This window comes from Grus americana, chromosome 2 (assembly GCF_028858705.1).
Source record: "Grus americana isolate bGruAme1 chromosome 2, bGruAme1.mat, whole genome shotgun sequence".
Lineage (NCBI taxonomy): Eukaryota > Metazoa > Chordata > Aves > Gruiformes > Gruidae > Grus > Grus americana.
This window is the reverse complement of record NC_072853.1, coordinates 29,652,415-29,669,565: the sequence shown is the minus strand read 5'-3', so window position 1 is coordinate 29,669,565 and position 17,151 is coordinate 29,652,415. Positions and strand designations below refer to the sequence as shown.

Below are 17,151 nucleotides of genomic sequence, written 5' to 3'. Positions count from 1 at the left end.
AGGAAAAAATGTGGAAGAAGCAGAGGTTGTTAAAGCTTAAAAATATGTAATGATTTCAGATGAAAAAATATGACCCATGTGTGGAATTCTGTTATTAGTCTTCTACATTAATCTTTCATCCTTATCAAGGCTGCACTTTCTGTTTATGACATGTGGCACATGACTTAGACTGGACTTTTCAGTCAAGAAGGGAGTTAAGTGTGCACCTTTTAATTGAAATTAAGTAAGAGTCCGTGGCTAATGCTTTTAGAATCTTGGATGGTTGCATCTGCCTAACTTTTAAGTAACTAATGCATATGTCTCAGGATATTGTAATCCAGAAATACTTGACAGACCTTTTTTGACTCCCTTTCAGACAGTTTAGTTAACTTGCACATACTTTTGAATTAGCAAGTATGATGCAGAAAAGTAACATGCAACGATTATTTCCAAGTGGCTGAAAATACTCAGCTTTGCTTTAGTTTGAAAGTGGAAGGAAAGAGAATCACACTGAAGTATGGGAACAATGAGAGAGAAGGCATAGCCAGCAGGTAGGTACTGGTGCAAGTCCATCAATGTGGTCTTCTGAGGACAACATCTGCCTGAAACAGAATTTAAAGTGTTGGCAGTTAGTCTGCTGTTGGTTTTTATAGTGACTCCCTCAGCTGGGTGAGGAAGTGGGAATACAGATTTATGTTTGGGGGCACTGAGGACCTCACCAGTGATTCAGGGGTAAAAAATAGCTTCTTTGGTCATTTGCTTAATTGTTGAATATTTAGCTGAAACTTTAAGTTCATCTGCAAAGCTGTTTAAATAGGGGAAATTTGAGAGTTGATTTCTTACTTTTAACAAACTGTTGTGTTAAACCACAGGTTAACTACACAGGTAATATAGGCAAGGAAACGAAGCTCTGTGTACAGGGACGTTTTGAAATAGGCCTGAACTACATATGCTTTCATAAATACATATAATTTTTTTTTGTTTTTAAAAAAAGTCTACCTGATAATCTCTCAGATTTATCATAGTTACGTATTTTTCAGTTAGGGGAAGAGTAGGAAGAACAATGAGAAAATAAACAAAAGAACCCACATGATTTTCAGTGTTTTTCCCTAAAATAATTGTTGTGCTGTCTCTCAAACCCATCATGCCCATACATGGTGAAGAGAATATGTCACACTTGGTTTCAGGTATCTGACAAAGTAGCTTTTGAGAATAAAAGCTACCGTTTTAGCATTGACCTCTTTTATGTTCAGCTGAAGTACAAAAGGTGAGGAATAACATTGCCATGCTGTGTTTCATATGTTGTGTAGACAGTACGTTTTCTTTTTTTCAGTAACAGTGTGCTGTTATAGATAAAGCAATGCATTTTATTAGTTTCTAGTGCCAAGCTGAAACGGAAGAAGAATTGGTTTGGAACAACTTTCTACACAGAATTAGCTGCAGATGGAGAAATTAAGAAAACAGCAAAATCAAGTAGTTCTTCAAATCCAAAATGGGATGAACAGCTGACAGTGTAAGTAGATCTTTTTGGTTGTTTAATACTATTTATTAGGCAGACATCGCAGGCAAATATTTACTAAGCTTGGTTGCCTACCTAGTTTTCTCTGGCTGTTGATAACTAAATGCAGACTTGAGATGATATTTATCTCAAATGATTTTTTTTTCTGAAGTCTTAAAATGTTTGGAGAATAGTTTTTGTACAGAAAGCGTTCCTTGCATACAGTTGCTATACATGACATACTCCTGATATTTGTTAGCACTGTAGACTATTCGAGTTTAAGATTCGCTTCTAGAAGATGCTACTAATTGTAACCATGTCATTCTCAACTTTAAAAGGAAAAAAAATCTCAGCAGGATAAGTAGTAGTTATGAGGAAGGGTCACTTTTTCATTTATATTTCCTAATGAAGGGATACACACACAAAAACAGTTTACTGCAAAGTGACCTTGCAACTTATCCTAATATTTGACCTTTTTAATCTTCTTGTCGTTTAATGTGGTTTAACTGTGCTACAGGTGTAGATACACCTGAATATGACTATGAAGAACTGGTGATCTGGCTCTGTGCAGTTGGCTAGAATGCATTATTATACAGGCAAGATTTGGGTCTGGAAACAGCATAGCTACTATCAAGTGGCACTGAGCATGGACCGGTACATTTTACAGCATCTGACCTGTCTTTGTGCAATAGCCAGCTTTGTTGTTAGTGGTAGGAACCACGCCAGGTTCCTATAACTAACAGTGCTGGAGAGTGGGGAGTGGTACAACATACCTAGATTTGGGGAACTGTTTGCTTGGGAACACTTGCTTGTTAAGTACAGACCTGGGCTGAAGTAAGAAAGATATTCCTGTGCCACATTTCTCAATGTTTCAGGTTTAGTAGACCTTATTAGCCCTTTGCAATATTGTGAAAGAGAATAATATAGTCTTGGACCTGCCAATGATTTCCAGGAGTTATTACTAGCACAAGTACAGAGCTATCACTATATTCACAGAGACCAGAGTTTCTGTTGAGGAGGCAGGTTTGATTTGGCAGGATTTGGTGAGCTGATAGAAATGAGGTAATTTGGCATGCACAGTACAGCCAAACAGACTCATTCCATCATCAGTATTACTTACTTAGGATCTTACCCTTATTTAAGGCATTCTGGCCTCCTCTTCCTCTGGCTGTTGGAATGGTATTATTAGTTCAGTTGCCCAGTCTATTTGAGGATGAGTGAACCCTGGCCTACCAAATTCTCCTCACTTCTATGGGTCTGCATAGAGCACCAGCAATATAATCTTTGTTTGTAGGTGGTGTTTGGTTTTTTTTTTCTTTTTTCTTTCTTTTCTTTGTTGAGCTGGTCTTTTAGTAAGACTTCCAATAGAAGGCAGCGTCTTCAAAATGCAAAAATATATTTGCTCATGGATTTCAGCAAAAATGATCCATGTTGTCCAACACGTTCAAGCGACTATAAAGCTAGCCCTGTTGTTGGGAGGATGGGGGTTGTTTTTAGTATTGTTTTCATCAATGCTGATATAACTTTCTGTATCCAATACTGATGGATATGTGGCCTTTGACTTTTTGCAGTACAGTGATTCTACTCCATTTTTTACAGCCAGGAGCACTCTTACAGTACTAGACCCTGTACTACAAAACTTACTCTCCAGGACCTAGCATAGCTTCCTGTTTTCCCTCTTGAGCAGGGGAGAGATCACTGCCAAAGGTTATCATATTATTACTGTAATTGGGTCCTTTACCTTTCTGCTTCCCTCCAATTTTTACTTTAGCTTCATCATTTGATTTTTTCCCTCTGATTTCTGTGAGTATCCATTATGCTTTTATATGTATTTGTGGATTCACAAATAATGTTTTATCAACACTTTCATGGCAAGCTGACACCTATTAAATGGGTTCTTCCTGCTTGCAAATAGTTGATTGGTTGCTTTTTCCTCTTTTTAAAATATTTAGTATTTTTCTTTCTAGTGACAGATGAATATACTTACCACTTTTTTCTCCACATTTAATAATGTGAGGTTTTAGTTAGAATTCTGGAATAGTGAGCAATAAGGAAAATATGTCTTTCATAAATAAAGACAGATATGTTTTATATAACTGAGATTTGAGCTTAGTGTAGGTTATTCTGATACTCCTCAAATTCCTTATGCTATCGTAATGATGCACTTTAGGATCGATCTTAAGTAGAAATATCATAGTGTTTGCAGTTCTTAGTTAAAAATTTCCCCTTGCAGTACAAAAATTTCTTTCAGTTAATTAGTATCAAGAAATACAATAAATATGAGAAAGTGAATTAAGTTCAAATACTCCTAATAACAAGAACGAATACCTTAAAATCTGTATATATTTTTTTAAAAAAATGTATTTTATATGCAGGAATGTGACTCCACAGACTACGCTGGAATTTAGAGTGTGGAGCCATCACACTTTAAAAGCAGATGCTTTATTAGGAAGAGCCACTGTAGACTTGAGACAAGCTTTGGAAATACACAATAGAAAATGTAAGTTATCATGAAGGATACGTTGAGTAAAGTAGAATTATTATTACTAATCTATATATCAAACTGGCAACCAGACTACTAACTATATATGTAATTACAACTGACTTTCAGTTGATGTCTTTACTTGTCTCTTTTAGAGATGTCTGTGCTATCAAGAGCAATTTAAATGTAACAATGGGATATAATTTTAAAACAAACATTAGAGTATGAGTAATTACAAATTAAGTAAAAGTAGAAGTGATTAAATATAATGTTTTGTGGCAAACTGATAACTAATTTGCTAGAAGATCTGTTTTAGACTTGGTAAAAAAAAGTCTAAACTTTCAGAAAAGCCATCTATGTAATTTTTTGTTTTCCTTCTCTGGAATCACTAATACAAAGGCTGGATATTTTTCCCTCATAATTTAGCTGCCCAGAGAGCAATAGGAACTACTGATTAATGAAACAATTGAGAACTTCCTTTTAGTACATTAGAGATTGTTGTGTTCTATGTAACTTGTAATTTTAATTGTCTTTAATAAAATTAAACAGGTCTTCTTTATCTAATTTGGTTTTAAAATTTTTTTTCATTAGTACAAGAAGATGGTGAATCCACACTTTAAATTCCACTCCAGAGTGGCAGTAGAATTCCAGCTAAACCAATCTCTAACCTTTCTCACAAGTTAGATACACAAACCTGAGAGCTGTGTTTAGGGAGGTGGGGGGAAAGAGAGCTGAAAAAAAGCTTCATTTTTCTGATTCTTACAGAAACCTGAAACAGAATCCAAAATCAAGTGGAGTTTCTTCAGCAATATTATAAAGATTCTGCCCAAGATTCCATGCTTCTTTTTTAAATTAAAAAAATTGTATCAGAAGAAACTGCCTTGTAGTAATGATAGCAAAAAAAAAAAGTTAATATTTTAACTATTTCTAACAAAATAGTTAATATTTTATTACTGTAGATCCAGGGGATGTAGGAGCCAACAACTTGGCAAATTCTTTCAGGGAATGGTTGACTGAGTTAGCTGTATATTGCATCAAAAGTAATTTATGTGCAGTGTTTCTCATTTGGGCAAGTCAGCAGTTTGACACACACCGGATTATCCAGTAATTCAGTGGTTGAATAATCTGGTTGATATTCTTGAGTTGTTCAGTTATTGATACCTAATCTAAAATGCAGCACGTAAAGGCTCTTTACTGAAGAAATAGAATGGGGAAGTCCTCTAAATGCAGAAACTTCAGAATTAGTGCTGTTACTTTCTCCTGCTAAACACCAGCAGTATTGAATTACTGGCCACACCCCTTCCAGCTTTCTTGCCAGCTGGGTTGGAGTACAGCCAGCTGTTGATCTGGTTTGGGGAGATAACCTGTTAAAATAGCAGAAGCTAAACCAACCACCCTTTGCAAAAACGATGATTTAGAAATATGTTAATTTAACAGCTCGGTGGCAGGCTAGTTTCTTCTCTTGCTTCCCAGAATGCAGATTGCTAAATCAATAATTCTGTAGATTTGGGATGTTTGTGCTTGCTCCAGTGATTTAAAGTACTTTGAAGTCCATTGTAATACAGCAGTGGGTGTCTGCTAGTAAGTGCTGCCCAACTACACTGCCAGACCTGCTCTTTAAAGTAATAGCTTGGGGGTACCTGATAATAGCTTATGGTAGCCTTCCCTGTTGTCATGTTTATTGTTCATTTATGATATGTGTTAAGAATGAAAAAAATAAGGAAATACTAGTTTAATGCATAGAAGTGCACAGTGAGCTTTAACTTTAGCTTGGACTGCTATGATAGAGAGGAAAATATGGTGGTATATCTTGAAAAAATAATCTTTTAATTTGAGACCACAAATACTAAAAGGCCTTAAACCATTTTAACCTGTTTAATGTGAACTCATAGCTGACTGTTTTTGTATTGATGACATGTAGCTTTAACTGCTGTACTAGTAATAGTTGATTTAGAGACAATTACACAGCATCCACAGCATGTTTTACCTCTGGATTATGTATGTGTCTTTACAAATGTGTACATTGCTTATCAGTCATATTGAATGCTTTTACTGTACCATGTACACATTTTTTGTGTATCTCAATTATCTCAAACTTTCTTTTGGTGAAAATAGTTTCTGATTTAATATTTGGTTGCTTGAGGTATCCTCTGTGCTACTGTTTAATCCTTGGAGTTGGGATCTATGAAAATGCTAGTAAGGATTTACTAAAAATAATTTTAAAAAATGAGGAAGGACTCTATGCAGTCTTTGCATTTACTTCTTCCTCAAAGTTCTTTTCAGTAGTCTCTTAGAATTAGTTTTGGAAAGTGATAAGAGAAATGAACATAAGCTGTGGTTGTTGAATGAGGTTCCCCATGAGTTGTAATATTTGGATGTGTACTTCAGAAGTTGTTTGACTTTAAGTCTTCTCATGTTATGTAAGTAATGTGTAATTTCAAAAGGGCTTAGTGGAAAGAGAAAATCTGGGAAAGCATTAACAGAATACTGAAACCACGTGGATTCTATAGCATACCTATAGAATATACTATGTAAATGGCCAATTTATTTGTACAATAGATTGTGCTTTTACCCACAGCTCCTTACTGATTTCTATGTTGATTTGAATCATCTGAATGTGTCTCATGTTCAGTTTTGTACAACTAAATATATGTATCATACTTTTGTGTAGAAAGTCTCTTTTAGTGTTGTTTAGAATTTAATCTTTCCTTTATCCCTTCTCTCCTTGTCTCCCCCTACCCACCCCAACTCCATTTTTAGTGGAGAAGGTGAAAGAACAGTTGAAACTGTCTTTGGAAAACAAGAGTGGCATGGTGCAAACAGGTGAACTGACAGTTGTGCTAGATGGTTTGGTTGTTGAAGAAGAATCTCTTACAAATCTCAGTTCATCAGCAACCAGTAAGTTAAAATTATTAAATCAGATGATAATATTTTGATTAACATTTCAAACAGATATAATAGAATATTTCTATTGAATTTTTCTTACTGTTCAGTAGAAGTTCAGCAAAATGGCGAGGCTGCGCATGAAAGCAGAGATGCTTCAGCAAGAAGTACATCCAGGTTGGAGTTTATTTTTGTGTTTTAAACTATATGAAGTATATTAGCAAATTTATCAGTTGAAATGTTTGGGTTGTTTGTGGGGTGTTTTTTTTTTTTTTTAAATTATTTTGAAGGGAATAGATTTTAACTGTCAAGCCCTAAATTATGTTAGCACAGGTTTTAGAAACATTGCTTGTATGATAATTACATAATTTAGTTTGAGAAGAATTAAATTTAGAACTCTGTTCTTCCTCTGATGATAGTCTGCTCTCCTCTACCTTATCATTGCTTCTAGGATATGTAGGCCTCTGAACATAAAAATTCAACTGATTGGAAGTCTAATAAATGCTGCAGCAGAGATTAGGGAGCAGGGCTTCAATGTGGTTTTGCGTCCTTTTTCTATTTGTTTTCTTCAGCTGTTTAAGAACCCTTTCTATTCATGTCTACCAACTTGTTGCAACATACCATCTGAACGGAAGGAAGAAGAAGAAAAAGCCTAAATTACTTCCCCCTCACCCAGTTCCTTTTTAAGGTGGTGATCAGGAAGTTGTTTAAGAGACTTGCATTGAGTTTAGGAAGCAGTATTCAGAACACTGAGGCAAAGGGTTTGCCTGCTTTCAACCTGAAGTGGCAAGAAAAAGGCTTTGGGATCAATTTAGAGCTTCATTCTTGGCTTCTCTATCTTTATACCAGCTCAGGGACCGCAGGGAGAGAAGTAGGAGTAGATTGTTTGCCCCCTCACCGCTAGTGAGTCAAATAGGTGAACATTCAGATCAATTTAATGTTACTGGCCTGCTCAGTTACCTTGCAGTGAACCCCTTTCTGTCTAAGTTCTTGACAAACGATGGAGTGAAAAAACATACAGTTGCTATGCATTTGAGTGACAGGGACACATTTGTCCTTGTACACTCGACTTGATTCTTTTTTTGAATACGTGGAGGTTTGTCTCTATTCCCCCATGGGTGCCCAGTATGAGGGGGTGAGGATAAAAACTTGCATCTCCTTAGTTTTGTTTAGAAAGGTTTGGGACTGTTAAAGTGATTTAAAACACATCTGCATACCCTTTTGAAAGAGTAGTAGTAATCATTTGTTTTCATTCAACTATTGTTGCTGGAGCTGTGGCTTTTACTGGGATACTGCTCTTGATATTTTGATTAGAGCAGTTTTCCTTATAACTAATACAGCAGTTTGGATTTACAGTTTTAAATTTAAGAGATGAAGAAATGTTTTAAGGTAGCTTCTGTGCATGTCTTCAGGAAGCAAATCGGGTTTGTAGTCTAGAGTTGAAAAGGGATAATACTTTAATTCTCTGTTTACACTTCTCCCTTGGGGAGTAGTTGGGTGAGGTAGCATGAAGTGCTGCTGTTTCCCTTCTTACTCTGCAAAGTGGGACTTGTAACAATTCTCACGTTTTTTTGTCATCTGTTTAACTTGTCTTTAATTTTTAGCCTCTAATCCTTGAGAAGATGGGGAGTTGGCATTGAATGTAATTTTCACAGTATGTGTCTCTGGTGGATGGCTTTAAGCATTTTGGGATAATTTAAGTAAAACCAGTAATTGAATGAGACTTTCCATTCACAAGCCCTTACAGTACATTTATTTCCATGTGGCCTTATAAACGCAGAGCTGCCTGTGTATATCTCCTCACAATGTCCCATCCTGCCTATGCATGGAGAAGCTCATCTTCTTTTCCTTTTACTGAGGGAGAGTTTGTTACTTTCTTAGAATAATTTGTGGAGATATGACAAACAAAACCATTGTTCCACTTGCTTAAGGAGAGAAAAAGTTTTCTTGCTCATAGCTGCCCTTTGAAGGGTCCCTAAGGCAGTTTTGGAAGATGTGGCAGGCGCATCAGTCTGCCCAACTCAATTCTAATATGCCATTACAAGTAAAAGATTAAGTGGATATGGAAAATCTTACTTCTTTGAAGTATCTGAAATCCTCAAAGCCATAATTTACCTTTTGTTCCTTAATTGGTTTTGTCTTGCACTTGATTGTTATCTAGGCTGCAAACATTGTGTTATAAACTGTTGTGAATTTACTTCCATTTCTTTATTTGTTTCTTTAGCATGATTTAGTGTAGGATTTTGTTTAGTTGCATAACTGTTTAACGTGCTGTTTGTAGTAACCTGAAACGATCTTTTATTTTTACTAAGATCTGCTTGTGACATTTCTAATGGGATAGACAATCAAGTACCTTCCAACTCTGTAGTACAGAATACATTCTGTATAGAAGCTGTTAATGGAGACAGCACACCATCTCCTACTCACGTTGCAGCCAGACCCAAAAATACACCAGTACCAAAACCACTTGCAGCTCAGCCTGTCAACAGCACTGGTAAGAATGGGAGAGTTATGAGAACATGTTCCATAAGACTTTTTTATCTGGTTGAAATGTATCTGTAGTTGAGCCACTTTTTCTACACATCTTTTGTTAGATTTCAAAAATACTGAAAGGATGTTTTTGGGCTTGAATTTATAATCTTGTGTGTCCAGTTCTGTGAATTTTTCTGGAATAGATCCGTTCTTAAATGCACTAACTTTCATACTTTCCCATCAGTTCTCTTCTCTGAAGAAAGATTTAAAGCATCCAAAACTTCCATTTCTCTGTCCCACATTACTGATTGTCTGGAGGAAAATCAGATTTCTTTCACAATTAATTTGAGTAACTGTAGTGAAGTTTCTTTTGCCATTAGATAAATCTGATTTTTAGTGCTGTCAGGGAACTGCTGTGCTCTGAGTTGAGATGTGTTGCGGATTCTCCTTGCCTTCCATTTTATCAAAAGGTATGCTGTTTCAAAACACATATTGGCAAATACTAAATTTCATTTTCCTCTTAAACACAAAAACTTTTATTATGACTACAAGTAACATTCAGTATAGTAAAACAAGTGAAAAGAAAGTCTTTTTTAATTTTTGTTCCTCTGGCAAAACTTTACATCTAATAATGACTGTGCTTGCTAAGCACTGTCTGCTTTTTCTCCACAGTTTGAGAGAGATTATAGTGATAGCAGAGGAAAAAGATAACAAATAGAAATAGGCAAGCCGTTAAACACTAGAACAGAGACTGTCAAACTTTCTGTAATAGAGTGGGAAATGTGGGTATGGTGGGAAGATAGCAGAAACAATTATGAACTTTAAAAGGTAATAATTAAATTAGGCCTTCTCTGAAGCTTTTCTCTATTTGGAGAACTTGAATTTGATTCCCCTCTCTTTTCAGTTGAAGGCCAGAGGGCATATATATTATTTAGGCATTGTTCCCTTTTTCTTCAACAGTGGAGAGATCCATTTGAAATCTGTACTAGGATAGGGTAATTGCAAAAATAATTGATTTGTTCAAATAGTAATATTGATGAAATCATCACTGAGCTTGCACTGAGGCACTGATATAACAGTTTTCAACTACTGTACCAGTTGGTGGAGACTTTTTAAGGCAAGGCATAAACCAGGACTCTAGCATTTGTTGATGACAGACTTTTTTTTTTTTTCCCTACTGTTGTGCTTAGCAGGATTGCAATTTCATGTGATGTTGCTGGAATTTCTGTTTTAGATCTAATTGGTGAGGTAATTGGCTGATGTAATGTTTTATAGATCTGTTTTGGAGATCAGCTTACTAAAAGAACTGATGATTTGTCAGTTATTTTGCTTCTAACTTCATTATCTAATCCCATTCACTCCTTCATGTGGATGAATTGAATGGTTTTTTTTAATGAAAGCTGAAATTTCAGTTGGCTTCTTTTCCTGTTTAAGTAAAACTGTTGCTAGTTGAAGCAGAAGTTTGAAGAAACTTGATCAGATTGTTTGTAGTTATGATTTTTTTAATGTCATGCTTTACATTTGCTTGGAATAATACAAAGTCTTGTCATGTCTTAATGTAGTTAACCTGTTTTGTGTGAGCTGGAAGTAGTGGTCTATTACCCAGAATAGTTGTGTTCAAACAGCAGTACCTTTACAGATCTTACAAAACTGTACTGCCTGTAAAATCATGCATATCATTGTGCATATCAATAAAATATTTATGGCCCAGTGGTAATGCCTTAAAGAAACTGAATTGCTAATTTAAATACATTGCTGATGACTGTTTTATTGTTTGTAATTCTTTGACCTGCTTTTCTGACTGTCTGGGAAAGCAAGAAATTGCTGATATTATATAGATATTGCAAACAGTAAGAAGAATCTAGCAATTTTTTTATTTGTGTGTTACACAGAATTAAATATTATATTTAGTCTTGTGGAAAAATAATTCCAACTCTAGAAAAGGTACAAACTGATGAGTTTAAATAGAATTGTCACTGTCTGGTGTTGATTAGTGGTGCAGAAAATGAAATCTGTGAATGATGTTGCACTGCTGTTAATAGGGCCTTGACTTTTAATGGGGGTCCTACAGACAGCTGTACCTGATTTTGCTTGTCGAAGGCAAGATTTTGATGTGCTGAGATACTGTTCTGTTAAGCTCTGCAGATGATTGGTATTGATTTATTGTTGGCCAAGTGGGCTTGGGAGTAATAAAGCCTTCGTAGCCCTTTTTTCCTGCTAAGTCTATGCCTGCTTTAAACCTTTTATGAGATCATGCTTGCTTGAGTTGGATGACATTTATATTGTTCTTTGAAAGACAGAAATTTATTTTCTTTGTGATTCTACAATAATTTTCTTCAGTCATTGAACTATGTAAGTTACATTAGCCAAATATTAATTTTTATATTTTAATCCTTCTTTTAGAGGGGGATTTTTTTCCAAGTCACACACAAGTGGTTTTTGCTTAATTGTAGGATTCTGTACCTCGACTCTGAAAAAGGGAAAAAGAAATCTTCTGTGAGAACTGCCTCTTACTTTTCCATATTTCATATAGTTATTTATCTCTTAATATTTTTTTTCATATCATGCTAATCAAGATTCTTTTTTGAAGTTGCTATAAGTTCAAAGTTTCAAAGCAAATAAAGCAGTACTGTTTTCAGGGAGGCAGATGAGACATTTTTGCTAAACTAAAGAATAAGGTATAACGTTGAGTTGACTGAGATATGCAGAAACTGAGAAATTACCTTAGCAGGGATGTATAGAGGATGGGCTTGTATACTGTAAGTTTTAATTACAGTTTTCACTGAGGCAGGCGCATTGTGACTTTTTGTCGTCTTATACAAAAGTGGTGCTTATGGCATAATGGTGTGACTTAAATGTATTCCTTCCATGTCATTTACTCCAAAGATTGGTAATTTGAAAAGCAAATCTCATCAGATCCTGATACACAAATGTTCTTATTTCCCACTTCTCAGTTAATGGCGAGTCGTCTGCTTCTGCACCAGAAGCTGGTAATTCTTCTGTCTCCGAGGCTCTGATAGGTTCAGTTGAAGCTCCCATGTCTTCAGATTGCACTAGCACTACAGCAGAACCTCAGTCAACAACAGAAGCAACTAGTTGTTCTGAAAGCCACACTTCTACATTACCTGTTGCGTCTGCTGGACTAGAACCTGCAGCTGCAACAGACTGTGCTCAACCTAATGCTAGAAACAGTACAGCTGCAGATGCAGCAAAACCAAGGGAATCCTCCTCGACCTCAAGTGCATCTGCAGAACCTGTAAGGCAGCAGCCTGGTAATGCCAGTACAGAACCTCTGCCACCTGGGTATGTGGGCTTGATTATAATGCTATAATTATGTTTTGTCTGAACATGCATATAAAGAAACAGAAATTTAATTCTATACTGGGATTGCCAAATGCAGGTCAGTTGGTTGAGATGGGGTTATTTAATCTAAAATGGTGTTCGTACTGCTGCTATAACTGGCTGGTAGCTCTTGTCCCAGAAAGTAACAACTGAGAACTGATTTGCTGAGACAGTATTGTGATCTAAATAGACAAACTCTTGGGCATTAGGGACGTGAAGACTTTTCATTTGATATATTCAAACTTATTTGGGTCACAATTTGTTACTTCTTTGGTTCTTAAACTATGAGAATGCAGTAGGGACCAAAATATATAGAAGTGAAAATAGTCAGGAAATACTTGTAGGAGCTTGCTGTGTAACAATGAGACCAATAATGTTATAGGTAAAAATAAAGATTTGAAATATATATGTGCTCAGAATAGCTAGAAGCTTGTAATTCTACTAGCCTGTTAGAAACTACTTCTGTAGTCCTAAACCGTAAATGCAAAATTAAAGTGCTTAGTCTTGAAATGAAAATATAGTACATGCTCAAATATAGTGATCTTAAATTTTTTTTGATAGATGCTTTCATGTTTGGGTGAAAAGATGTCTTCAGTAACTAATTGGAAGTACCAACATTTCCATAACATTCTAAATACTATTTTAGCATTTTCTGAACACAGAAATTGTTTCTTACCCAAAGTGTATATACCTTGTTTCATTGTAGCTGATCTTTCAGAGAGCCTGTCTTGTACCTGCTCCCTCTGAAGGAGGTTCAGTAAGTTATTAGTGACATTTAACTTGAGTTTTTGCAGTTGGATAAACATGAAAACAAGCGTCTAAAAAGATAGAAATTTTGTGTACATATTGTTGGGAAAGAGTTGCAAAGTTTTTATTTTCTAGATGCCTTGACAATGGAAGCACTTTATAGGTGGGAATTCCTGTGGTCATCCCCCTGCCACATTTCTTTTTTTTTTTAAATTAATTACATGCTTTCCCATTGAGTACAGGGTCATCAGTTCCAGTATAGTGCACGCTATGGCCAAATGCTTTTCTTCACCATTCTTCCCTGATCACATTTTTGTGGAGGTTTTTTTTGGGTTCCCCCCCAATCTAGTTGAGTAGCCATTATGTTTAGCCCTGGTAACTCTGTAACATGCTGCTGCTCCTCTCTTACCTCCTTGTAATCATTGCATTTAACCTCTTGAACTGCAGAAAACATTTTGTAGGAGTTTTATAGGATGTTCTCTAATAGTGAGGAAATGCACATCAGATCCTATGAGTAGCACGCAAGGTGTTCTGCCTGTGTTTTTAGGAGCTAATTAGTTATGTATATAAGCAAACCAAACGTATCTAATGCAAGCAAGGGCTTCAGCTTTTCGTCTAACATTTCTCCTGGTTTCCTCTCCCATTTATAATTATTTTTATTGCATTATGGCAGTTCTCAGCAGCAAGAAAGTTCAATTGTTTATAATGTTTGGTCCTCTCTCCCATCTTTAATGTAAGTTTGCTTTGCAACTAAAACTGAAGAAATAATCCCCAGGGATATCGGACAGAGAATTTACCAGGACAGGAAATAGAAACACAGGAAAACCATCTTACAGCACACACTTCAGGTTCATTCTGAAAGATCCTGTTGTTTGTGGGATATAGGGAACAGTGCTTCAAAATGCAAACTAGCTCTTTTTTTTGAGAGAGAGAGACACATGTATTTGAAAATGCAAAGAATGCATCTTTCAACACTTTTTGAATGAGGTTATTTTAGCAGCCAAGCCTTGAGCAGATAATTAATTGACTTTGTTTTCACATATCTTTAATAGAATTTGAAAATGTTTGTGAATATTAGAATCATAGAATGGTTTGGGTTGGAAGGGACATTAAAGATTATCTAGTTCCAACCCCCCTGCCATGGGCAGGGACACCCTCCACTAGACCAGGTTGCCCAAAGCCCCATCCAGCCTCGTCTTGAACACTTCCAGGGATGGGGCATCCACAGCCTCTCTGGGCAACCTGTGCCAGTGCCTCACCACTCTAACAGGAAAGAATTTCTTTCTAACATCTAATCTAAGTCGACCCTCCTTCAGCTTGAACCCATTACCCCTTGTCCTGTCACTACAGGTAAACAGTCCCTCACCATCTTTCCTGTAGGCCCCTTCAGGTACTGGTAAGCCGCAATTAGATCTCCCCAGAGCCTTCTTTTCTCCAGGCTGAACAATCCCAACTCTCTCAGCCTGTCCTCATAGGAGAGGTGTTCCAGCCCTCCGATCAGCTTTGTGTATGATGTATGCTCATGTTATGTACCAAGTCCCTTAAAGAAGTCTTTATGCTGATGCCATTTCAAATAGGAAGTAACTGATATGTATTCTAGTGTGAGTTCTCTTTGGTGTTTTAGAATGAGGTTTGGATTATAGTATTTTCATTCAGTACCAAGGTATTTTTTTGGCTTAGTGGGGAAATAAATCCTAAGGAAGCATTTTCACCTTGATTTACATGAAAGTCTTTTTGTCTTGAAGGTGGGAGCAGAGAAAGGATCCTCATGGTAGAACCTATTATGTTGATCACAACACACGAACTACAACATGGGAAAGACCACAGCCCTTACCTCCTGGGTAATGTAGACTTTTTTGATTTAAATATGATAAAGGTATTATTTTTTGTTTGATTATTTGATGTAGGAAAAAAGTACCAACTTTAAGAAGTAGCTCATCAAAACTGTATCATACATCACATATTAAGAAATTCTAGCTTTCATTCAATTTAGAATTATATTAATTACAGCTATTGTTACAGGAATGTTGGTACTGTGTATGTTGCTTGTTCTGATCACTTGTTCAAGTACGGTTATTAAATTATTTTGTTCTTCCTTTAAAACTCAAGCATTTCTTGTGGTTTTACCCCAGCCAGCAACTAAGCACCACACAGCCACTCGCTCACTCCCCGCCCCGCCCCAAGGTGATGGGGGGAGAATCGGAAGAATAAAAGTGAGAAACCTCATGGGTTGAGATAAAGACAGTTTAATCGGTAAAGCAAAAGCTGTGCACGCAAGCAAAGCAAAACAAGGAATTAATTGACCGCTTCCCATGAGCAGGCAGGTGTTCAGCCATCTCCAGGAAAGCAGGGCTCCATCACGTGTAACAGTTACTTGGGAAGACAAACACCATCGCTTTGAACTCGCTTCCCGTTACTTCTTCTTCCCTGGCCCCTTATATGCTGAGCATGACATCATATATATGATGAATATCCCGTTGGTCAATTGAGATCAGCTGTTCCAGCTGTGTCCCCTCCCAACTTCTTGTGCACCCCCAGCCTACTCGCTGGTGGGGTGGTGTGAGAAGCAGAAAAGGCCTTGGCTCTGTGTAAGCACTGCTCAGCACTAACGAAAACATCCCTGTGTTATCAACACTGTTTTCAGCACAAATCCAAACCATAGCTCCATCAAACCACTAGCTACTATCAAGAAAATGAACTCTATCCCAGCCAAAACCAGCACAGCATTAGATAATGCATATTTGACTACCTTTATTTAGGTGACACCACTAGGTGTGGTGCACTGGTTCCAAACCTCAGATTTCCAGGCAAAGTGTTTTCTGTGAAACCTGCCAACATGGCTTATGGTCACATGAATTTACAAAGTTAAAAAAGAGGGGACAGAGAGCTGAGCGTGCTATCACTTGAAGTCTATGTTGGCTCAATGTAGTTGTCCTTCTACTAATAAAGTTGGGGAGTACTTTTGTCTACTTTGGAAATTAAAATCATGCCTGTGACTCCAGTACTTCATTCAAGTACTGTCTAGGAATTGAGCATAAAGAGAAAATTAATTATGTAATATTACTGAAAAATTTCGCTGTTAACATTTGTGTTTCTTGAAAGCTGGGAAAGAAGAGTTGATGATCGTGGGAGAGTTTACTATGTGGACCACAACACCAGAACAACAACGTGGCAGCGACCAACAATGGAATCAGTCAGGAACTTTGAGCAATGGCAATCTCAGCGGAATCAACTGCAGGGAGCTATGCAACAATTTAACCAACGATACCTCTATTCGGTAAATTTTACATAAAATTTAGAAATGAGTAGAGAGGTATAGGTATACTTTTTGTTCTTTAACTTTTTCTAAAAGTTAAAAATCTAAAGTGATTTTTCAACCATATGTGTTATGAGACGTTTGGCATCAGTAATTCAGATTCTGATTCTGTTGAAAAATGTTAACAAAACTTGTCCTTAAAGGCAAAAAGTACTCCCTTTTCCGAGTCTGTTGCCTAATGTGAGCCTTGCGTACTGCATGATACTTAAGACTTTTAATGACATTAGTAAGAGGTAATACTAAAGCAGACCCTTAACTGAAGAGGAACATAAAAGGTGAGTTATGGGCATTCTAAACATTCAATAGCCTTCAAAACTGTTTCAGTGAAAGTTGTTTTTTCAGAGTTGAGAATGATGGTGCCTGCATGTCACTGTCACTCTAAACATTCCATTTTAAGAATTGTGCTTGGTCTCTTAAAAAAAGATCCAATCC

General features: G+C 36.6%; 1 protein-coding gene across 13 annotated transcripts in view; it reads left to right on the top strand.

Moving 5' to 3' along the window:
* WWP1 (WW domain containing E3 ubiquitin protein ligase 1) overlaps window positions 1-17,151 on the top strand; it is a 64,702-nt gene that overhangs the window by 26,967 nt on the left and 20,584 nt on the right. For 11 of the 13 annotated variants that reach the window (XR_008575682.1, XR_008575683.1, XR_008575684.1 and 8 more), the window contains 8 exons: window positions 1,354-1,492; window positions 3,853-3,977; window positions 6,720-6,857; window positions 6,953-7,019; window positions 9,155-9,336; window positions 12,269-12,617; window positions 15,149-15,244; window positions 16,506-16,680. Coding sequence is in view for 7 of the 13 variants with exons in the window: in XM_054814883.1 (XP_054670858.1) it covers window positions 1,354-1,492; window positions 3,853-3,977; window positions 6,720-6,857; window positions 6,953-7,019; window positions 9,155-9,336; window positions 12,269-12,617; window positions 15,149-15,244; window positions 16,506-16,680 (1,271 nt within the window). In the remaining 6 variants the exon portion in view is untranslated. Of the gene's footprint in view, window positions 1-1,353; window positions 1,493-3,852; window positions 3,978-6,719; window positions 6,858-6,952; window positions 7,020-9,154; window positions 9,337-12,268; window positions 12,618-15,148; window positions 15,245-16,505; window positions 16,681-17,151 lie in introns of those variants that run through there. The other 2 variants (XM_054814884.1, XM_054814885.1) reach the window with 2 other exon arrangements.